We start from the raw sequence: 24318 nt of genomic DNA on the forward strand, positions 1-24318 counted from the left end.
GTTTGTAATGTAGAAAGATGGCCAGTAGTGTTAGAGTCTTTTATGTCTAATTTAAATAACGTTCGATAAAATAGTCCTGTGTGGTCTTGGGCAATTCGCTGAACCCGTTTGAGGCTTGTTTTCTCATCTGTAAAATGTGAAAAAAAAAAACCTACCTCATCGGGTGGCTGTGAGAAATAAAAGAGATAATGTTTACAAAGCACTTAACAAAATACCCAGTATATAGAAATGACTTCAATAAATGGGTAACTATATTATGTGAACAATCACACTTGACCTAGCCTGCCTTTCAGAGGCTGTTCTCAGAATAGTTTTTGAGCAGATGACTGCTCTGAATCAGGAAGGGAATTCAAGAGAGCAGCCCCCGGATATTGCTGGGAAAGGAAAGATCTTCTACAAGACTATAAGTCCCATGAAGGACTATATATAATATCAAATTTTACAGAAAACTTTAGGAATTTTTAAAATCTGAATTTTTTTGTTTTGTTTTGAGTTTCAATGCATTTTATTTTTAGATAATCGACATGACATGTTTTTCTTAAAAACATTGCCTCCTCTCCAAATAAATCAAGGTCAAGATAAATGAAGAGCTCAAGGTAACATCAGTCCCATCTGTCCTCCTCCTGGCCTGTGGATGACAAGCAGCAGCCAGTTATGATGATGACAGGGGATGGATCCCAACCGCCAACTGGGTTAACATGTTTCTATTTCTAAACCATCCTTAAAGAAAAGCATCTATGGGGTCGCAGCAGCCTCACAGTAGTCCAGCAGAGCAACCATGCCGTCTGGATTCATGGTTTCACCAGTAAAGAACTGCTGTTTTTTTTAAATTAGCAAGGATGTACTTGATTTGTTCTGCAGCCCCTGTCATAAATGGTTTTACTCTTTCTGGTCTCCGCTCTTCAAGTTTCCCTTTGATTAATTTCATGTAATCTTTGATGTGCTTCTTGTAGGCTTCTTTTGTGAAGCAGGTTTCCTGCAAATGATGGTTCATCACAATAGCAACACCCATGACTACTGTGCTTTCAGTTCCTTTGCCCTCGGGGCCTTCAGCAGAGATATTTCCACCAATGAGCGAGTCATCAATGTCACCCTCTGTCCTGCTGACCATCTTCCCCTCCACCTCCAGGCACAGCCCGTCTGCGATCTCCCGGATGTTGTAGATGTCCGAGAACATCTCATGGTTGATGAGGTCCAGGTAGAGGGTCATGATGGCCGCTGAAAGGAGAACCGCAACGCTGGCTTAGCAGGAGCCCCAAGAGTGAGCACGTTGCAGCCGGAGCAGTGCTGGGGGAGGGGGAGAAGGGAGCGGGCGCACAAAGAAAATCTGTAAATTTTAAAGTAGTATGGAGTAGCTTAAACAAGATATTTTAAATCAAGATAGCTATGGTAAAGTAATTAGAAGGGTGCTCTCTTGACTAGGAGAAGCGCAAGGTGGTTTTTTGGGGGAGCTACTGTGGGTACAAAAATGAACCAGATATGAATTCTGCCTTCATGGAACTTACAGCTCGTGGAAAAGTTAAGACATAGCCACGGGACATGGCCACTGCACAGGTTAGTGTACACCTGGTGCTTTATTTTGCCGTCTAGTATCTGAATCTTCTTATGAATATAGAGACTCTCCCATTATACGAGTATTTGGGAGAGACAGCATCTCGCCATCTCCTATGAAAGTCAAGCAGTCCGGTATCCTGTGTCCTCAGACCCTCTGGGCATATACTTAGGATTGGTCAAATATATGTGCCCACCCAGGACTTTGAATCCTGAGCAGGTGATGAAAGATGAAGGATGTTGAGAAGAGATTTTATTGGCTCCTAGATCCAGCAGTGGTCAGGTATGGTGACAATAAAGGTGGTGGCATCCATGCCACATGCTTCTGTTTGGCTTACAGATTACCCTGCCTGTTTTTCAGCCTCACACCCATTCTGACAGTCTCCACCACATCATTCATTAAATGGTTTTTTGGTGTTCTTTCTCTTTAAAATAATCAAAGTTGGCTACTGTTGTTTGCAACCAAGAATCCTGACTGATTCTGAAATTTGCCCTTTTGGAAAATTTCATGACGGGGTAGAGCAATTGAGCTGTACCTTGAAAAACAATGTAAATATTGGCAATGTGGTCCAAGAACATTCCAAAATCCGACAATTGCATGAATGAGCAAAGGCACTGGTGGGAAATTTACTCATTCTTTCAATATGTATTTCTAGATACTGTGGATACAATGGTGAATGGGAGAAAATAGTAGTTGGAGGTTGGGGAAAAGAGAAATGGGGTGAGGAGAAAGGGGTGAAATGACAAAAGTATTACAGAAATGCAAGTGGCAAGATTTGTAACGGGATGTGGGCAATGAGGATGAGCAAGGAGGGGTTCTGCACCCAAGTGACCAGGAAGGCAGTTATTAACATAAGGAGAGCGAGGAAGAAAGTTGGGCTGGGAAGATGATCATTTCTATTGTAGACTTAGTGAGTTTGAAGTTTCAAGGGACAGCTTGGTGCAGAAATCTATCAGTCAGAAACAAGGGACTGACACTTGAGAGATTTTGGGGTCATGTTCATAGAGGTAAGAGATTGTGAAGCAGTGGGGAGATGGTTATGTGTGTGTGGATGTAGTGTAGACTGACTAGAGAAGAGGTTCCAGCAGAGATCTTTGGAGAGCATCTATTTTTAGGGGCCCAGACAGATCATGCATGTACATAAATAAGCACAATACCACGCAGAAAGGGGAGTGCCTGAAGAGAAGTGCAGATGGTCTTGCAGGACTTTATAAGCGACATTGCTTTCCGTTGTGGAGTTCGGGAAAGGCTTCACTTAGGATGGAACTTTAAACTGGGCCATGTGTTACGTGGGACTTAGACTTGGGGAGCCTGGGGACTGGGTGGGAAGGAGTGGGTGTCAATTCAGAGGGAACAACATGAGCAGAAACATGGAGACGAAAGGGCAAGGCACTTGTGGGAAAGTGAAGGTCTTGAGTAAGGCCTTTGCGGATATGCGTAACTGAAGACTCCAGTCTTTTGAGTTTTGTGGAAGCCAGTGCATTCTCTCCCCCTCACTGCCATTTCCGGTCACTTATTTTCTAGAATGATTGGTATGTTTTTTCATTGATAACCTGCATTCGTGCGTGTGAAAACATTTTTATTTCTCCTGCTTTGTGAACTTTCATCACATTGCTACATTTTTTATAAGTCTGAACAGTGTTTGTCATTTCACTTAAGCATGATGGAGTGAGGGAGTGGTGTGTCTTCTGAGGGTCATTTGACAGACTAAGAAATGCATTTCTTGCAGTTATCTCTTTCATCTGACCAAACTTTATCTACAGTAAAAGCAAATTGTTTCTTGTGACTTTGTTCCAGTTATTTTAGACATTTGGTTGGGTTTTCTGTTTGGTTTTGTTTTGTTTTGGGGACTTTTTTTGTAAAGCACTCCTTTGGCTTCAATCTTTCAACAGTTTTGTTTGCTTTACAGCTTATCTGTTCATTTGCCTTCTCATGTGTGTACAGTTTTATCTGTGGTGCTGACTTGTAGGCTGTATGGTTTATCATAATTGCCAGCAGGTACACTGTAATTACAGTATTTTACCCGCTGGGACTGGGTAGATTGCTCAAACCAAGGAAACATTCAAGAGCTAAGCTGTCAAGGCGTTTGCTGCCAATTAAGTATTTGGGCACTGCTGACAACATTCATGTGACCTACAATAGGTCCAGTCTGAATTTAAAAATCAACATATGGAAAGTATTAAGGAAAATAATGATAAATGCGCAAACTTCAACTTTGTAAGTGGCGCCATCTTTCTCTGTGAACTGTGAGAATATTTGAAAAGAGACAGCAAGTGGTACAGACTATCTGAAGTTTTTTTAAGGCTTTCCAGAACAACAGGAGAAGAAAAAAACCACACATAATAGGAGTTCTAATGAGATGTACCGCCCTTTATGGTTCCTGTGGTGAAAGGAGTCCACAGCCATGCTCTGTGAAACCCCATTTGGAGGAAGATAACTACTGTGAGCATTGAAGAGGGTGTGTGTGCTTTCAGAGCAAGGGTGGTGACCTGCCTCCGCTCGGAGAGGTTGGCTAAGGCAGTGAACTCTTATAGCCCATGCCTTGTCCCTTTCTATTGTTGTAAAACATGCGTAGCCTAAAAATTTACCATTTTAGCAATTTCAAAGTGTACAATTCAGTGGCATTAAGTACAATCACAGTGTTGTACAACCATCGCCACTACGTATTTCTAGAACATTTTTTAATCATATCAAATAGAAACTCTGTCCCCATTAAATAATAACTCCCCATTTCTCCCTTCTCCTGGCCCCTGAGAACCCCTATTCTACTTTCTGTCTCGATGAATTTGACTATCCTAGATGTCTCATATCAGTGGAATCATACAATGTTTGTCCTTTTGTGTCTGGCTTAGTTCACTTAGCATAATGTCATCATGGTTCATCTACATTGTAACGTGTATCAGAATTTCCTTCTTTTTTGAAGCTGGATAAATTCCTTTGTATGTATATGCCAGGTTTTGTGTATTCATTCATCCATCAATGGACATTTAGATTGTTTCTATCTTCTACTATTGTGAATAATGCTGTTCTGAACAGTGATGTAGAAGTATCTATTTGAGTCCCTGCTTTCAGCTATTTTGGGCTTATACCATGGGGTGAGATTGCTGGATCATATGGTAATTCTATGTTTAATTTTTTGAGGAACCACCGAAGTGTTTTCCATATCGGCTGCACCATTTTACATTTCCACAATAGTGTAAAAGGATTCCAATATCTCCACATCCTCACCAATACTTGTTACTTTCCATTTCTTTGATAATAGCCATCCTAATGGGTGTGAAGTGGCATCTCATTGTAGTTTTGATTTGCATTTCCCTAATGACTAATGATATTGAGCATCTTTTCATGTGCTTATTGGCCATTTGTATATTTTCTCTGGAGAAATGTCTGTTCAAGTATTTCGCCCATTTTTGAACTGATTGTTTGTCCTGAGAAATTTTTTAAAAGCTTCAACCTTGGATATTTAATCATTTCATTTTCTAAAGTCAGTGACCACTATTACTAATTATATTCATTTATTCCCAAATGAACAAATTTGACATTAAACTTAACTGAATTTTGAATACTGATTCCTTACACTCTAAGAATTTAAACTTTTACTAATTCCTAGACAATGTTGAGGTTCCCAAATACTATAAGTAGAAGAATTATTTTAGTTGCATTTTAAAAATTAACTTGATACTGCTAATACATATACACACACATGTTCATACTATATATATATATATATATATACATATGATATATACTATATACATACATATACATACATCATGTGTGTATATATATATATGCTCATACATACATATATATAACTTATTTTGCTATGCTTTGTAAAATTTTAATTATTTTTAAGTTGTTCACCTAAAAAGTTCAACTGGGATTGTTCAATAGTAATTTCATTTTTATCCCTCAACTTTAGAATTATTTTAAGTTTTTGAGCTCTGAATGAATACAATGTTCAAATGAATGTTAACTGGTTTATTTAATAACTCCTACCAATTTCTAACCTAAAGAAATTCAGGGGATTTGAAAGAACCCCATTACTATTGTGATTTTTAACCTGAAAGGGGATGATGTTTACAGGCTTAGATGGTTATCTGTAAATTTGTCCCATTTACATTTACATAGTGCCACCTCCAAAGATGCACAGAGGCAACACCACCTCCCTTTCAGGCTATTATTTAAACGCTTTTAAAAAGACCTCCCTGCTTCCAGTCTTCATATAGACAATAGAAACCATCGTCTATAGAACAGCCAGAGAGATCTATAGAACATATGAATCCAATAATATCATTTCTCTGATTAAACAAAATGAAACACATTCCAGTGGCTTGCCATCACCCTTAGATAAAATCCAAATCCTTACCCAGGCCTCCAGGGACCTACATGGATCTGCTTTCATCTCCTTCCCCTGTGCCTCACTCACTGTGTTTCCTGCACACTGGCCTTATCCATGCACAAGGCCTTTGTGGTTTCCTCTCTCCAGAAAGTTCTTCCTCCCCACCATTCCTTGCCTAACTCCCTTACTTCAGTCAGGACTTGGCTCAAATGTCATCTTCTCAAAGATGCCTTCTGTGACCTCTATATTCCACTTTCTAATACACTTCCGTGTTTTATTTTCCTTCATGGCACCTAACACTAGCTTGCGTTATGTTATGTTATGTGTTTGTTTATTGCTGTTCTCTTGCATTAGAACTTTCACTTCATTAAGTCAGCGACTTTTTTCTGTCTTATTTTATTTCCTAGTGACTAGACAGTGATTAACATGTAGTATTGGGTTGTTGGAAAAGTCATGATGTATTGTTTCTGTGTTTTTCATTGCAAAAATGCGTCATGACTTTTCCAACAACCCAAGAGTTACTTAACAAATATTTAACGAATAAACAAATGAATGAAAACATCGGAATTGAAAAATTTTTTTTAAAAATCATGAGATACCACTATGTATACCTATTAGAATGACTAAAATTGAAAAGTGCGCAATACCAAGTACATAGTGGAGAGGATGTGGAGACACTAGAACGCTCACCCATTACTGGTAGGAATGGGAGATGGCATAGCACTTCTGGAAAACAGTTTGGCAATTTCTCATAAACATCCCTTACTATGTGATCCTGCAGTCCCACTCTTAACTATTTCCTCTAGAGAAATGAAAACATTTCCTAGTAAGATGGGCACCCAAAAGCATCAGATAGAATGTCAGGCTATTTCATGACAATGTTTTGGTAAAGGGCTGGGTATGGAGATCAGGGATCCAAAACCCTGCTAAAGAGAGGAATGTGTCAAACATTCCTGCTGTTTGTTCTCTCTAAAAATGCTCCGTGGCATGTTTTTGTGGTAAGACTAGACATTGAAACCTGAATAAACCATGAAAATGCAAACATTAAAAGAAAAAAAATGTAAAGGACTCCCCTCCCCCCAGTATTATAATTTGGATAAAAGTCCTATATATTTGTTTCCTATGCAGGCTGTACAAAGTTCCACAAACTGGGTGGTTAATGGTAAATTTTAAGTTATTCTGTGTAAACCGGTTGGCTTAAAACAAGATAAATGTATTCTCCCACAGTTCTGGAGACCAGAGGTCCCACCCAAATCAAGGTGTCGGCAGGGTTGATTCCTTCTGAGTGCCCTGTGGGAGAATCTGTTCCAGCCGTGTGTCTTAGTTTCTGGTGACAGCCAGCAATCCTTGGTGCTCCTTGGCTTGTAGATGCGTCACTCCCATCTCTGCCTCCATCTTCACATGGCCTTCCTCCTGTGTCTGCGCCTTCACACGGCTGTCTTCATGTAAGATCACCGGTCATAATGGATTAGGGCCCATCCTCATATTAATTTAACTAATTATATCTTCAGTGACCCTATTTCCAAGTAAGTAATCTGAGGTCCTAGAGGTTAGGATCTCAATGTATCTTTTCTTTGGGGGTTGGGAGTGGGATGGCGAGGCGCAGACACAATTCAGCCCATAGCACCCAGTAACCAGCTGTTTCAAGATCTTAAGTATCTCATTACTTAAACTATTTTTCAGATGATACTGGACCCTAAAACAAGACACTGGAATCAAAAGTGTAGGAAATGTAAATAACATAGGTGCCTTCTTTAAATATGTTATTATTTCATATAAAAAGGATAGTTAACAAGTTCAGATACTTGATAGTTTGGAAAAATATTTACTAGTCCATTTTCTGACCCACTGTAAAGGATTTTGCTGTTTTAAGTAATATTCATTCTGTTCAACATTTTACAATGTTATTGTGTGGGGCCTTTGTTTTTTATTACTATTCTTCTTCAGAGATAGCAAGAGAGAGTGGTATTTTTAAAACAGAAAGTAAACCTCAGACAGGCATACACTTAAATATTTATAACTAGAGACCAAAATTTGTTTCATGTTTGCCAGTTCTCCCACATTCCTTAATTGAACAGATGGCTTTTATACTTTGTCCAAAAAAAAACTAACTTGATTAGTTTTTGTTGATTTTTTTTTAACCTCAAGTGTGAAAATGAATTCAGCAGAATTGACCCTTTGTGAAACATGCCCTGCTTCAGTTAGATACACAGAAATTGAGTAACTTGATTGTATTATATTAGTGTCTTTGGACTGCTGTAGCAAATTACCATAATAAACAGGGCTTAAAACAACAGAAACTTATTCTCACACAGTTCTGAAGTCTTGAAGCCCAAAATCAAGGTGCTGGCAATGCCCAATGCCATGCTCTTTCGGAAGGATCTAGAAAAGAATTTGTTTCATACCTCTCTCCAAACTTCTGGTGGCTGCTGGCAATCCCTGTTGTTCCTCGGCTTGTAGACATATTACTCCAAACTCAGTTTGTGTCTTCACATGGCTTTCTTCCCTGTGTGTGTTAGCCTCCAAATCTCCCTCTTCTTATAAGGAAACCAGGGTTGGGTATAGGGCCCACCCTAATCCAATATGACCTTATCTTAACTTGATTACATCTGCAAAGACCCTATTTCCAAATATGATCATAGGTATGAGGAGTTAGGACTTCCACCTATCTCTTGGGAGACATAATTCAACCCACTACAATTATTTCAATTTTTTAATGAGAAAAATAATACACACACATGGTTTTTAGATTTCAATAGTTCTAACATGCTATAATAAACCTAGCAGTTTTCTGTTCCACCTCAACACTCTACCAATTCTTGTTCTGCTGAGATAAGAATGTTCACTGTTTTTAGTTGTTCCTTAAAATATTTAGCTCCATATTATTAACTCACATTTCAATTTTAGATATTACTTATTAGTATTCTACTGTAAAAGATGAAAATTTAGCTTCCTAATACGACTCAAACAAACACACTTTTTATCCTCTTACACCTCTCAATATAGTTAGTTATAATACCATATTTTTGTTAAATCAGCATTCAGTGCTTATATTATATTGAATGTGCAACTATTTATTGAAGAGGCATATGTGAGATGATTACATTTATTTTCTTTTACAACATTGTTTTCTTGGTGTTAGTAATTGAATCTTTTTTGTTGAGCTTAATAGACTATATGGTAGTAATAAACTGATTTCCAAATTCTGCCAGAGCTTCTCTCACTATGTCACCTTCTTCAGGTCATCTATTAGTCTCACTCTCATCTCAGAGCCCCCATACTCCTGCTCCCATATGGCTTGGTTTCTCTCTCGGTCTTCTCTGTGGCTGTGACCTGTGGACTGTCATTCTGGACCCCCCTTTCCCTCTCTCCTGTGTTGAAGCTCTCATTGGCTGAATCCCAATATTTCCCTTTCTTGGTTACCTCCCTCCTTTTGCTAGAGCGCATCCTCATTTCCTGAGAAAAGGTGCGAGCTAAATACTTGAGTTCTTCAATGTATGAAAAATGTCTTTATTTCACTCTCACACTAAATTCATTTGTAGCCAGGTATACAGATTCCTAGTTGGGAAATCAAATTCCTTCACAGTTTTGAAAGCTTTATATCAGTATCTTCTCGTTCTAAGTGTTTTCACTATAAACATCTTTGCCGCAAACATTTTTGCTGCAAACGTTATCGCAGCACAACTAATTGGGTGTGAGCCAATTTTGCCGTAAAAGATAAAATGTCTAGTTGACAGTTTGGTTTACATTTGGCAGACTTAATACATTTAAGCTAGTTTGGTTTTATTGGTAAGTTTTGGTTTTATTTGGTCAGTTTGGTTTTATTTCTCCATTGATGGAGTTCTCACAGTACTCTCATTTTTATATTATATAAATCTTAGCCCTCATGATGGTCTATACAGTGAGGAGTAGACATGGTGGTCTTAAAATAGTAGATGATAACAACTACATATAAAGCCATATTGCAAAGCTACATGTAAAGCCAGATTGCATATGATACTAGAAAATGATTGCTTATCAGTTTGCAAATCCTTTGGTGGGCACACTCATTCCTCCCACTTATCAAAACCAAAAGTTTACTGAGCTATGGCAGATATAAAAGAGGCGGCTACTAATTCACAACAGTCATCAAGAGCATTAATTGTCTAGTCTTTACTTGGAAACTGATACCTGTCTTAATTAAGTAAGAAGTGGTAGCAAAAAAGGAAAAATGTATGATGCCAAATGAGGAATCAAGCAAAAAAAAAAAAGCTAAAATGCTATGAACGAAAGACTTCCAAGACCATGTACGGTAAAACCTTGGATTGCGAGTAACTTGGTTTGCGAGTGTTCCACAAGTCGAGTAAACATTTCTATTAGGTTGGTGCAAAAGTAATAACGGTTTTTCCCATTACTCATAATGGTAAAACAGCTATTACTTTTGCACCAATAATAATACATTTTAACTTGGTACACGAGCAATGTCTTGCAATATGAGTAGTTTGTTTCCAGAATGACTTGTGCTCGCAAACCCAGGTATTACTGTATTTTCATTTTTCATAAATCTTTAATTTTATTAATTTTTCATGTTTCATTATGTCCTTTTTAATGCCCCTCTTTTATTTCTTGTGATTTTATCTTTTATGGTAAAATTGCCTGATGGCCAATTAATTATGCAGTGAAAATGCTTGCAGCAAAGATGTCTATGCCAAAAACAAAAACAAACAAACAAACAAAAAAGAAACCCCAAAAAGGAAAAAAAAAAGACTAGAAAAAAGATGTGTATGACAAATATACAATGATAATACTGGACACATGTCCACTAGCCATTCTGATCCATGGTCCCTTGCATATGATCTGTTTTTATTTTCACTCCCTAGGAGATTTTAAGTTCTTATTTTTGTCTCCATTATACTGAAATTTTGTGATAAATTGGTGTAGGTCTTTTTTCTATCCATTATTCTGGGCCAAACTTGGCTATCTCCATCTGGAAATGTGTGCCCTTCAGTTCTGCTGAATTTTCTTGAATTATTTCTTCCTTACAATTTTCTCAAGTCTTTCTTTCTGAAACCATCCTTATGTGGATCTTAAACCTTGTGAACTGGAAATCCAATTTTAATCTTTTCTCATATTATCTGTATCGTTAATTTTTCCATTTTGCTTTTGGGATGGTATCTTCAACTTTATGTTCTAACCCACCCATTAAATATTTAATTTTTGCTATCATAGTTTTTAATTTTAAAGAATTATTTTATTTATTTTTATATCATCCTGATCGTATATATTATAATTTCTCATCTCCCTAAGGATATTATAGGTTTTTTTGGAGAGAGCGTTCTTTGTATTGTTTGTTTCCCCTTGTTTGTTTTTCTGTTTGTTTTTTATTTTCTCTCATGTTGTGGAGTTATTCAGATTCTGCTAATGCTTGATTGTTCTTTTGAATTTAAGGATGAGATATTGATATACAATTTGTGAACTCTATGTGCATGGGTAGGACTTACCTTAGAATTATATGTGGACCCACTTATTTGGGTAGAGGTCTCTGAACTGATAGTGCCTGTAAAACTTTTGCCTTGGACAGGTTCACTTTTCTAAAAGAGTAATCTTCCAACCTCTTGCCCCAAGGATATAAACTTGGCTATCAACGTGTCAGATTCTCATTTATCCCACCGCTTTTCATATGGTACTCTCCTCCCACCCTCAGCTCTGCCTGGTGAACCCAAGCCAGAGCCTGTTTGGTTCAATCCATCCAATCTCCTGCTGAGGTCAAAGGGAGCAAATTACCTGTAGGCACAGGGTTGAGGAAGAAATCTGCGGTTCTAAACACTTGTTTTTTTTTGGTTTGTTTTGTATTTTTTATTAGTTTCACGTGTACAAAGCAACATAGTGAGTCGACATTTATATACCTCACAAAGTGATAACCCCAGTAAGTCTATTACCCATCTGACACTGTGTATAGTTATTACAATATTATTGACTATATTCCCTATGCTGTACTTTAAATTCCCATGACTATTTTTTTAAATTATAGTTGACATTCAATATTATATTAGTTTTGGGTGTACAGCATAGTGGTTAGACATTTATATAATTTATGAAGTGGTCTCCCCAATAAGTCTAGTACTCATCTGACACCACACATAGTTTTTACAATATTGTTGACTATATTCCCCATACTGTACTTTACCTCCCAGTGACTATTTTGTAAATACCAATTTGTACTTGTTAATCCCTTCACCTTTTTCACCCAGCCCCTAACTCCACTCCGATCTAGTAACCATCAGTTTGTTCTCTGTATCTTTGAGTCTGTTTCTGTTTTGTTTGTTCATTTTTTTGTTCTTTATATTCCACATATAAGTGAGAGCATATGGTATTTGTCTTTCTCAGTCTGACTTATTTCACTTAGCATAATACCCTCTAGGTCCATCCATGTTGTCCCAAATGGTAAGATTTCATTTTTTTATGGCCGAGTAATATTACATTGTATGTGTACCTCAATTTCTTTATCCAATCATCTATTGATGGGCCTTTTGGTTGTTTTCATATCTTGGCTATTGTAAATAGCGCTGCAGTGAACACAGGGGTGCATATATGAGGTGTGATCAAACAATATGGTGAATGTTTAAATTTAAAAAACTTTATTACAGTGAAAGACACATTGCCATTAATCCCCCTCAGAATACTCTGCCTCACTTCAAACACACTTACCCGTCATTCTTGCCACTTTCTGAAGCAGTTCTAGAAGTTCTTTTTTGTGTCTTTAGTTGTGCTGTCATTGCTGCCTCAATGTCCTGAATCCATTCAAAATGTTTACCTTTCATGGTCTTTTTTTATTTGGGGGAAGAGCCAGAAGTCACACGGTGCCAGATCCAAAAAATAAGGAAGATAAGGACACACCATAATGTTTTTATTTGACAGAAATGGCCATACCAGAAGCAACGTGTGACACGGAACCTTTCCGTTGTGATCACAAAATATGGTGTACGCTCCTGCTGAGTGTCATCCAATGGACAGGCAGGGATCTTCAATATGGGAAGCTGTGCATCAAACCTGAGTAACCATGTGTGACAAGTTTCTGTGTGACAAGTTTCAACTTGTTCATGCAGTCAGCTGTGAGCTACGTTTGAGAGAAGGTGTGTTTTAAATTGTGTCATAAATCATCCTCCATCATGACAATGCTCCAAGTCACACATCGCTTCTAGTATATGGCAATTTCTGTCAAATAAAAACATTAAAGTGTGTCCTTATCCACCTTATTGACCAGATCTGGCACTGTGCGACTTCTGGCTCTTTCCCAAAGTCAAAATGATTCAGGACATCGAGGCAGCCACGACAGCGCAAATAAAGACATTCATGAAAGAGGACTTCCAGAACTGCTTCAGAAAGTGGCAAGAATAATGAGATAAGCGTGTTTGAAGCAAGGGGAAGTAGTTTGAGGGGGATTAATGTCAATGTGTCTTTTACTCTAATAAATTTTTAAAATTTAAACATTATATTGTTTGATATATATATATACACACACACATATATATATATATATACATATATACATACATATATACATACATACATACATATCTCCTATTGGTTCTGTTTTTCTGGAGAACCCTAATACACTTTCCAAAGCAGTAAAGAACACTGAAAACAGCTGAAGTTTTGGTCTTGGGATACCACATGGGTGGTGGAAATGCATGGCTCTAAAATTACACTGAACAGAGTTTGGTGGCACAAATGATTTATGATCTTGGAACCTGACTCCTCATGTGTAGAATTGAGAGCAAATGTTTACTTACGTGGCTATTATGTAGGGTTATGTTAAACATTGTACGTAGAATACCTATCCGCTCACAGTGGGTACACAGTAAATGTTAGCTCCCCACTCTGCTGAGGGGGGAGATGCGTTGTTTAGTTAGTGCGGAGTCTTATGAAATGATATAACCAAACTGAGTCTCTTAGATACTATTAAATGTGATGCAGTTATTTGGCATATACTGTCTGAGATCACAATACCATCTTCTGGGTGGTTAGTTGTACGCACAATTGAAACATTATTTGAGGTTAATTCTGCCACCTATCCGGGTAAGTTGTTTCCCTGAGCCTGGCTTCAATTTAAATATTATTACCTCAAGTGGTTTTTGTCAGAAGTAAATAGGAGAAAGTGCTCAGCTTAATTTTAAGCATACAGTTAATGCTCAATGCATCTACTAGATGTTGTGGGAGTACTTAGAGTTTCAAAGATGAGTTGGGCCAGTTGTTGCATTAAGGGGGCGTTTACCATTTAGACAAAATCCATGAAACCACGGGGAAAGTTATATTTCTTTTAATAGTAGAAAGCAGACAAGTAGAAAAACACCAACGGAGGAGACAGAAAGTTTTAAGTGATATAAAATAAACAGATGCCATGGAAAGATGATAAAAGCTCTTGCAGACTTTCATTGATTTATGGGATCATGAACATTTGATACCTGCTCTTATCAGTAATGGCTATGAAGTACTTTTCACTTTGCCAGCGGCTAGTCATAAGTGGAAGGGCGGGTGTCCTGAGAGCAGAGCCAAATTAACAATTTTGCCAGCAGGGAAGAGCTTGTTCAGGCTGGAATGCATTTGAAACAATGGGTTGTAGCTTTGACATTTAAGAAAATGTGAGAAAATGAACCTGCAAATTACGTATCCAGCTTACAAACCAAGTCAAGAGCTCTTGATAGTCTCCTGCTTTCTAAACATCAAAGTTAACGAACAAAAACATTTTTCGTAAAAGGGCAAGCAGTCTCCTTTTTTCCTTTTGTCTTCTCAATATCATCGTTTCTCATTTTTTCCAGTGCACACTCTCACTTCTTTTCTGTCTCGGAGTTTCCTTCCACTCCTTCGCCCCCTCTTCACTCTCGCATTCTCTGCTCCCCAGATCTCCGCTCGGCCCCGGACAGTCCCGGGACCCGCACCTGCCGGGGAAGCGCCCGCGCCCGGCCCCACGGAGGGACTGGCCGTGACGTAGCCCTGAGGACGGTGCCCGCGCGGCCCGCTGACGTCACTGCCGCAGAGGTCCCGAGCGAAGCCCAAGAATGGGAATTCAAGGAGGGAAACACGGCGGTGACCCCGCTGTCAGGGCTGAGCGCTGCGACTGCGCTGCGTGCTTTGGGTCTTTTGGGGTCGCAAGGCCGGAATGGCGCCTCGCGCGCCGGCTGAGCCCACCCCACACCTTCAGCGTGCCCGAGGGCAAGATTTTAGTGATACGGGGATTGCCCCCACACGGCCGGGCCCGTGCGCACGCGCCTTGGGTGGGGGGCAGATAGGGGACAGAGCTGGCGGTGGGGGGCTGTAGGCTGAGGTTGGGTGGGGGAGGGCGGTGTATAACAGGGAGGAGGGTAACGGAGCTCGGGGGTGCGGAGAAATGCGGCTGACTCCGTCCGCCGCTCGCCCATCTCCCTGGGCGCTGCGGCGGCGCGGGGCCTGCGGCGCGGCGTCGTGACGTCACGGAGGCGGCGGCCGTGGTTGGCGCAGGGTCCCCGGCTGCAAAGTGTGAATTACGCCCGGCTCGCACCGCCGGCGGAGTGAAGTCAGGCTCCGGGGGAGGGGAGGGGCAGGACGGCGGCGGTGGCCAGAGCTGGTGCTGGTCCCGAGCCCCGCGCACCCCGGGTCTCGCCACTGGCTCCAGCCGCCCTTTCCTGCACCGCTTTGCTCTGCCGTGGCTCCGCTCCTCCGGCGTTAGAGCCCTGGGGCGGCGGGGTTCCCCCTTCGACTTTGCCTGTGCTGCCTCCGCTTGCACCCCTGAGCCGAGCGCGCGCGGGTCCTCGTAACTGTCGCCGCGGCCGCTGCAGCTCCTTCCCGCCGGCAGCCCGGGCGCAGTGTTCGCGTGGGGCAGGCGTGAGCGCGGTTTCCCGGTCCGGGGTCGGCACCAGCCCGCCCTGCCCCCGCCTCGGCCCGGTGCCCCGCAGCCGCGGCCCCTTCCCAGCGCAGGGGCCGGCGGCCGCGGCAGGGCGGGCGCCGCGCGGAGGCAGGGCGGGCGTGTTCAATGGAAGTATGTTACCAGCTGCCGGTGCTGCCCCTGGACAGGCCGGTCCCCCAGCACGTCCTCAGTCGCCGAGGAGCCATCAGCTTCAGCTCCAGCTCCGCGCTCTTCTGCTGCCCCAATCCCCGGCAGCTTTCACAGGTAATCGCCGCCGCCGCCAGGGGCACACACTTGGGGGCTTCCCTCTTTGTTTCCTCTTCCCACCCTGCTTCACCTCCGCGACACCCTCATTCCTCGCGGTTCACCCAGACCCAGCATTGCCCATTGTTTCGGGCTTTCTGGGCTGCCCCTTCGATTTGAGAGCTTTTTTTTTTTTATCCTGGGGGCTGTCCATTCTCAGCCCCCGGCCTCCACGCGGGTGGGCTCCCGGGGCGCCTTCACACCCTCCCCAAGCCCCTCTCCCCGCCCCGAGCTAAGCGGTTTAACCCTCAGTGATGACTTTGTCTCCCCTCCTTTTCTCGACGTCTCCGTCTGGAAGTTGGGCCTCTCTTCCCTGTGGCTGTGGCACACCTGTGTCCCCCTACACACACACACACACACACACACACACCTGTGCCGGATTCGCGCCTCGCCTCCCTTAGCTCCCGCGCGCCCCGCGGTGCTCGGATGGTCCTGCGGTTCTCCAAACAATAGGCCGATTCCCTGTTGCTGTTCTCCTGACTCCATGGATGCTGGGCATGGATATTAGAGAAACAAGTATCGAGAGTGCTTCCCTGAAGCTGCGGTTTCCGCAAAGTTGATAGCCAGGAATCGGTTTTGTCCTTAACCTGATAAGGAGATTGCAGGAGAGAAACTGCTGATGAGCACTCACAGGAAGACTTTGTTTTGAATGATCCAGTGCCAGTTGCTCCTGAGAATTTCGGTTTTTTCTGTGGTGCTGCTGTTGGCTCACTTTTTACTTCTGGCTGATTTCGATTGCCAGATTTAAAATAGGGAGGCAAAAAAATTTTGTTTACATTTAAACTGAGTGACCTCTGTTTCTGCTGCCAGAATGTTATATGTTCATGATCACTTTTGAATTCAAATATGTTTATTTTTCCTACCGGTTAATATTAATATCTTATGTGAACATATACACACACACACACATATATATATATATATATATATATATATATATATATATATATATATATATATATATATATATATGATCTTGAGCCAGTTTTTTTTTTTAACGGGTAGCGTGGAGCACCTGGTAAAGATTTTGCTTATAGCAGGTGTGTCCAGTAAATATTTGTCATTTGCTTCTTTTCCTAAATTGGCTTGTAGAGAGCAAGAACCTATATGTGGATTTCCCTCTGAATTGTTTTTATTTAAAATCAGATTTCTTTCACAGGACAAGGTAGTGTACTTATGAGGTCAGAGCCAACTTGTAAAGATTACTGTGACATTAAGTGACATTTTAAATAGCACTACATTGTTATTTTGGAAGTTGGGTCCAGGATCTTCCTTTATAGTGCTGCTTTAAGCATTTTTGGGTTGCAAAACGAATGTTGAAGAGAGATTAATGCACAGTTGAAAAAGATTTTTAATGATAGTAACTTTTCACTTCTAAATATTATTTCACTTTCTCAGCAGTAAATGACTAATACCCATTTCCGGTTCAGTCTAAATAATGAAGGCAATCACTAATCAATTACAAAATCTAAAATACGAATAGTTACTTATGATCCCTGAGGAGAAAGTGAATGAGAAGGGAGATTCCAAGGGAATTAAAACAAGGAAGGCTGATGCCAGGGGTTTTACCTGATGTCTTAATTAATCCATAGAGACCAGTTTTAAGCTGAGCTCCTTGACTCAATTACCTAGCTTTAGGATTTAATGGGTAATGTAATTTAAAAAATAAGATTGTGACAGATAAAGCAAATATTGTAGAGTCATGCCATATTTTACTGTCTCTTAAAACTTAAACAACATTTTTATGCTTCAAAGAGAAGTACATTGAAACTTATGAAAATTTGGACAGAAATTTTCCCGTTAACGCTTTTTTTTAATTAATGTTGCTTGAACATTAAAATGATGGTAAGTTTACCACGATGCTGAAATGGGTATGATTATCATTACCCAGACTGTGAGTATCATTTAATGCTAAAGCATATGTTAATAGTGACTTCTTTGGGGCTAGATGGGAATTTATAAAGAGAAAAAAAGAGGTACAAAATCTTGGAATCTTATTCGGAGATCTATAAAATAAACATTTGGTTAAATCAAAAGGTTTCTTTACCCATGAGTCTTCAGTTCCTAAGTATAAAGTTACAGAAATTATAAAAAAATTTAAGTGGTTTTGTAGTTTTATTTAAAAGACTTTACCGTTTTATTTTTTGGGGCAGTAAGTACCGTTTTTTTGTATTAAGGTTTTTCTATTTTAAAATATGTTCAAAACTAGCAATCTTTTTAGTTCTTTATTTCCACCATAATATTGGAGCCCGGCTCATAGTGATACTTAAATAATTGTTGAATGAATGAACAGGTAAGGAAGTTGTCTGTGACTGAGCGTCAGTTCTAAGTATGAAAACAATGTAAGGACTTTCATCAAGACATAGTAGTAACTCATTTATCCAAAGCTTGGTTTGGAACTTGCAACGATAGACTTCAGCAGATTCATGAAATAGTCAGAAGACTGAGCAACCAAAATAGATTTGGAGATCCTCTCAAAGCCTGTGTATTTTAGGCAAAATTCTGACAAACTTGTTTTCCAAGTAGCAGCAAATTAGAAGGGGGGATGGGAGGCTGCTAGAGTCAGGTTCACACTGATAGCAGCAAAAGTTGACAGCTGACACATCAAAAGCCAGGAAAAAAAAACCTGTTTAAAGCTTGCAACTTTTACAAAGGCACCCTGGGGACATATAGTGTAAGGGCTTGAATGTTGTATAAAACAATATGTTAGTCAAAATAATGTAGATAGAGACATTTTTTAAAGTTTAAAAACCTGTACTGTTTTTTTGTGTTGTTTTTTTTAAACATCTCCATGTGAAACAGTTTAAGTTTTGATGCTTAAATGGACAAGTGTGAATTATCTGGAAAATTCACTTATGTGGAACACCAACTCTCTCAAGGATAAGTAAATGAGGCATTAACTTATTTTAAAAAACCAGGTCATGTACTACTTTAGAGTTTTTAAACTTATTTGAAAAAAAAAAAAGGATAATATTATAAAAGCTTGTTTTTGCCATGTTGGAGTATCTATTGTTGATAGCTGGGTTTGAAGACTTATCTTGCAGAGTGAAGTTCTTATTTGAGAAAAAAAAACATTGTGAGAGCAGAAATTGTCTTGTTCACTGCTGTGATCACACTGCTTTGCATAGGTGGTGCTTAGTAAGTGTGGACGTTGAGTTAGTGTATTGATGGCACGACAGAGCACTGCACCTGGGATTATTTCAGTCAGATTTTCTCTGCACTGGAAACAGGCCTTATTTGGGTTAGAAATGTGAGGTTTAATTTTAAAAATTTATTATAAATCTGTGATATCTATTATTGAACAAAATGTTGGTATCACGTAAACATATGCTTTTAATACCATGATAAGCTAAATTTGATTTCTAATTTAACATCTATGGCTTTTTTTAATAGTGTTTTTTTAGAGCAGTTTTAAGTTCACAGAACAATTGAGTGGAGGATGCAGAAATTTCCCATATCCCCACCCTGACCCCACATCTGCACAGCCTCCCCGATTATCAACTTCCCCACCAGAGTGGTACATTTGTTACAATTGCTGAACCTGCACTGACACATCATTATCACTCAGAGTCCACAGTTTACATTAGGGCTCACTCTTGATGTCTTTTCTTTTTTTTCAAATACGGAAACTATTCCACAAATATTTACTGAACACCTTCTGTGAATGAAGCTCCTTGTGTTAGGTATTAAGAGATGTAAAGAATTAGTAGTTTAAAAAAAAAAATCAGATGTGAGCCTGCCAGCCTAACCAAATGTTTCATTGATGCATTGCCTTCCTTATACATATTTTCACCTTTAGTCACAGTGTACACCTGTGTTGTCTATAGCAGTGTTCTTAGTATATAACAAATTGTCAAGGTCCTCTATGTGCCAGAACAGTTCAAAGCCCCTGGATAAAAGTTGACTCCTCTTTTAAGAACAGGATTGTGGTGGGGAAAATGGTATGATTATATGTGAAACAATTTTTGTATTGGGAGTTATCAGGGTGTAACGAAACTCGAAGGTATACCTAAATTTCCTGGGTAAATGAGGGCAAGCTTCACGTGCTAGTTGAGGCTTAAACCAAGGCCTGAGGGTTAAGTAGGTGTTTCTAGATAGATGGGTGCATGTAGGGAAAGGAAGAAAGTGGGTGGCCCAGGTAGCTATACAGACGAGCACTGTCCAACAGAACTTTTTGTGATGCTGGACGTGTTCACTGCAGTATCAGTGTAATAGTCACTAGCCACTTGTAGCTAGGTGAGCACTGGAAATGTGGCTAGTTTGAGGAACTGAATTTTAAATTCAGTTGTATTTAAATAGCTACACGTGGGTAGTGGCTCTTCTATTGGCAGAGCAGATGTGTAGTCATATTTAATAATCGTTAGTGATGTAATGGTGAACTATCAGTAGCACATTCTCTGAATGTTGAACATTAGAGTTAGTTTCAGGCTCTTGCTGTTGTTTGCAGAACTCATTTAACACCTTCACGCATGTTTAATAAAGTCTTTAGAATGGAATCACTAGGTTGGGTCAATAGGTAAGCACATTTTTTGGATTTCTAGAATGCTCTGTGCTTTTACAGTACCAAGACAAGTGATCGTATCTATTTCATCTCCAATCATGCTATTGGGTTATAATGCTATATGATTATTTAATATGCATTATTTTATACATATTTTATAAACTTATATAAACGTTTTAGTACTTTAGTAGCTGCGCTGTGGTACACTGAGTTAGTTTTAACTTGCAGTTAAGCCTGTACACTTTCTGAAGTGTTTTTTTGTGCATTTGCATTTCCTCTTGTGAAATTTCATTTGCATATCCTGTGCTCATTTATAAGGCTCTTCTATATCTGATATCTGTTTTTAAATGTGCCTTATTCTAAATTACTGTTAACCACAATTGTTGCCTCTTCACAAATCTACATTCAAAAGCCAGTACAGGGGATATTGTGAAGAGTCCCTCCAGTGGCATGACCCCTGGGAAGTGATGGAAGAATGGTTCTGGTCCCAGGCCTTCCCTCGTGCCTACTCCCCAGATACTTGTTTTGTTGGGACCTTGGTTTTATTTTTCTGTTTTCAGAAATGCTTCATACTTAGATTTAAATTTAATACTACCATGTTTGGGCTTTTTCTTTTGAACTAATATATGTTTATACTATACATATATGCTCAAACAAAATATTCAAGTAAATTTGTAGTGTATTTGGAGCCTGGCTCTGTGGGAGGAGTAGAGTAGTCAAGTTGCTAGTTTGTAAGTTGGCGTCAGGAATATATATGTTCAGGCTATGGAATGTAATTTGCCCAGAGTTTGTGTTGCCTTGTTCCTAAGCCTAGAGTTCCATCAGTTGTACTTATTGTCTACTGAAGAATTTGTTTTTTTAAACACAAATGCCCTGCAGGAGGTAAACTATTAAGCCCTTTACCAGAGTTAGGAAGATTAGGGAGCTCACTTTGGGTGGAAAGAGGGAGAGGTACCATCCTTTCTCTTTGAGGCAATTTGATTGATAAGACTTCTGTCAATACGTTAGTGTAAATTTCATTCCTTCCATCCCTCTTTCTTTTTATTCTTTTCAGAGGATCAGAGCAGCTTTAGAGAATTGACTTCTTTTCTGGGAATGGATATAGAGAAAAGTTTGGGAAGAGAAGCGCTGAAGAAAGGGGAAGTGGACTAAGTTTAGCTTAATTCAAATTTTTGTCTAGGATCAACAGTCGTTCGGTTGGACTAAAGACACTAAGGAAATTTAGGTGATAACCCTCATTGCATGCAGATCCTCTTGAGGAATTTAATTTTTTTCTGTACTAAAGACTGTATCATGTTTGAGCTTATATAAAATCTATTTCCAGTTTTGTTAGAAGTGTCTTGACTAACGATCTTTTCATATGTGGACATTCTTAAAATCCCTTTGGTCACTCCAGAAAACTGCAACAATTAAATTTTTTTCTTTTCTTTTTTTTTAATGATTTGTTTGTTTTTTATTGGGGAATTGGGGGGATGGGAACAGCGCTGGGGAATTGGGGGAAGGGGAACAGACAAGTTGCTGTCGTTTTTTGTTCTTCAGTCTAGTTGTGGAGGACGTTGCTTCACTGGCCCAAGTTGGCACCATCATTGCGCTCTTCCCGGGCGAGGCAGATCAGTCGCCGGCTTCTGGACGGCTGCTCACTGCGGCTGCTGGCCGCTCACGCTGGCTGCTGGCTACATACGGTAGCCCATGGCAACCCACTGCCACAGGGGCTGCAGCCTACACCGTCGCCAGCGACTCACAGCAGCCCAGCTCCAGGTTGAGCTGTTGTTCAGCATCTTAGCTGTGGAGGGCAGTGTCACTGGCCCTCATATGTGGGATCCGAACCGCGGCCCTCTGGCATCCCAAGGCAGTTCTTAACCATCGCGCCACTCGGCCGGCCTGCAACAATTACTTTTTAATCTTCTAATTTTAAAAAAATCCGAAACTTTTTTATTCTGGGTACAAATTGCTCATATTTTATGATTAATTTGACTTGAGAGAAAATTCATTGTTTATTCTCTTCCACATTTAAATGGCCTATTCTTGCATAAAAGTATCATAGACTTTGTTTATGTATGTATTGTCACCAGATGTGTCTTTCAAAAGGTTATTCACACATAAATGATACTTGTGCGTGTTTGCATTCAGGTGTAAGTGTTCATGTGATCAGTGTATGAGGAAAGGAACAAAAACTATATTTGTAGTTGAGCTTCGAAGTTTGCAGGGCCTCACTTGGGGCTGCAGGCAGGTACCCTTCCTAAGGGATCGATGCCACTGATCTTGTGATTGATATCAGAAGTGTTTCCTGCTTAGAATTTTGGGTGGGAAATTTGAATTATTGCTCCATGCCTCCACCTGCTGGTAGGGATGGCTCTTTATTTTCTGCAGATGATGGCTAGAGGGAGGAGAGGTCGAAGGGAGGACAAGGCAGAATTTGGGGGGAGGGAAATAGTTAAATGGTTAACTAAGTTTTAGCAAAGCCTGCTCTATTCCTCGGAGTTTTGAGTTGACCAAACTCTAGCTCAGGACCGTGTAGAGTACTTGGCTCTTAAGAAAGATGCAGTAGGCGTGGCTTCAGTAGTAACTATGCTTATTTCCATTTAGTGACTACTTCCTGCATGCCAAATGCTGTAATTGATGTTTTGACCTTTAAAAAAACTCTATAAGGGATAGTACTCGCATTTTTACCAAGGAATAAACCGAGCTTAGTGACATTAAATCACTTGCCTGAGGCATCATAAGAACTTCAGAAAAGGCCTGTCATGTTCACAGCCTCCCTTTAAAACTGGTCTGCCTCATTGGTGAAGGTAAACGGAATATAGGTAGACTTTTAGTTTCATGGACTGTAGATCTTGTTGACTTTATGGATCTGGATAAAAAATACAAATTTGATGATTTGAGGTGATTATTTAAAGTGATAGCCTTTGCTCTGTTGTTGTCAAAGTATATCTGGACTATTTTGTACTAGATGTCATGTTCTAGCTAAATCATACTCTGAAGATAGGGACCAAGGCGGTGAGGTGATTTGAAAACACAGTGTTTGATGTGTGACTGAAGAAATTGGAGACATTTGTAGTCTGGAGAAAAGAAGACAGGATTTGGGCCAGGAGGGGTGAGGCTCTGAGTTGATATGAGTTTTTGGTGGACACTATTCTACCAACTACACCATTTAACACTACAACGAATTGCATTGTAAAGTGGTAATCTTCTCGTTCCAAACATGTTCAAGCAAAACCGAGTAGCCAAAATCAGGATGCTCAGCAGAAGAGATGCCCTTTACCCTCCTTGATTCCAGTTTACTCATCTGTATGTTGAGAAGCCTGATTTCTCTAGTTCCATTTAGCATTAATGGTCTATGATTCTGGGTCACAAATTGTCTTGAGAACATTTTCTGTTTTATAGATGTGTTTTCAAGTATAGAGACCCTAAGATATTTGAGTAAATTAAATTATAGCAGAAAGCTTATCTTAGCTCTGAAATAGGCAAAATATTTTTGGTCAACTATCCATCACCAAACTCACTTCGTTTTTCTATTAAAAATGCAATGCATTCCTCCATACATCAAACCACTATACTTCCAATTTAATAAGTCACTTTGTTTTTGTTTTTTAAAGATTTTTATTGGGGAATTGGGGGATGGAAACAGCGCTGGGGAATTGGGGGAAGGGGAACAGACAAGTCGCTGTCGTTTTGTTCTTCAGTCTAGTTGTGGAGGACGTTGCTTCACTGGCCCAAGTTGGCACCATCATTGCGCTCTTCCTGGGCGAGGCAGATCA

The 24318-nt window shown here is 40.0% G+C and overlaps 1 protein-coding gene and 1 pseudogene across 1 annotated transcript in view; one reads left to right on the top strand and one right to left on the bottom strand.

The window, feature by feature from the left end:
* Nucleotides 1–693: 693 nt before the first annotated feature.
* LOC109374870 (translationally-controlled tumor protein pseudogene) lies at nt 694–16445 on the bottom strand (annotated as a pseudogene).
* Nucleotides 15866–24318, top strand: part of PDE7A (phosphodiesterase 7A) — a 100372-nt gene continuing 91919 nt past the window's right edge. The window contains 1 exon segment of the mRNA XM_019629826.1: nt 15866–16020. Coding sequence (XP_019485371.1) covers nt 15883–16020 — 138 coding nt within the window. The 5' untranslated portion in view covers nt 15866–15882.

This window comes from Hipposideros armiger, unplaced genomic scaffold, assembly GCF_001890085.2.
Source record: "Hipposideros armiger isolate ML-2016 unplaced genomic scaffold, ASM189008v1 scaffold_868, whole genome shotgun sequence".
NCBI lineage: Eukaryota > Metazoa > Chordata > Mammalia > Chiroptera > Hipposideridae > Hipposideros > Hipposideros armiger.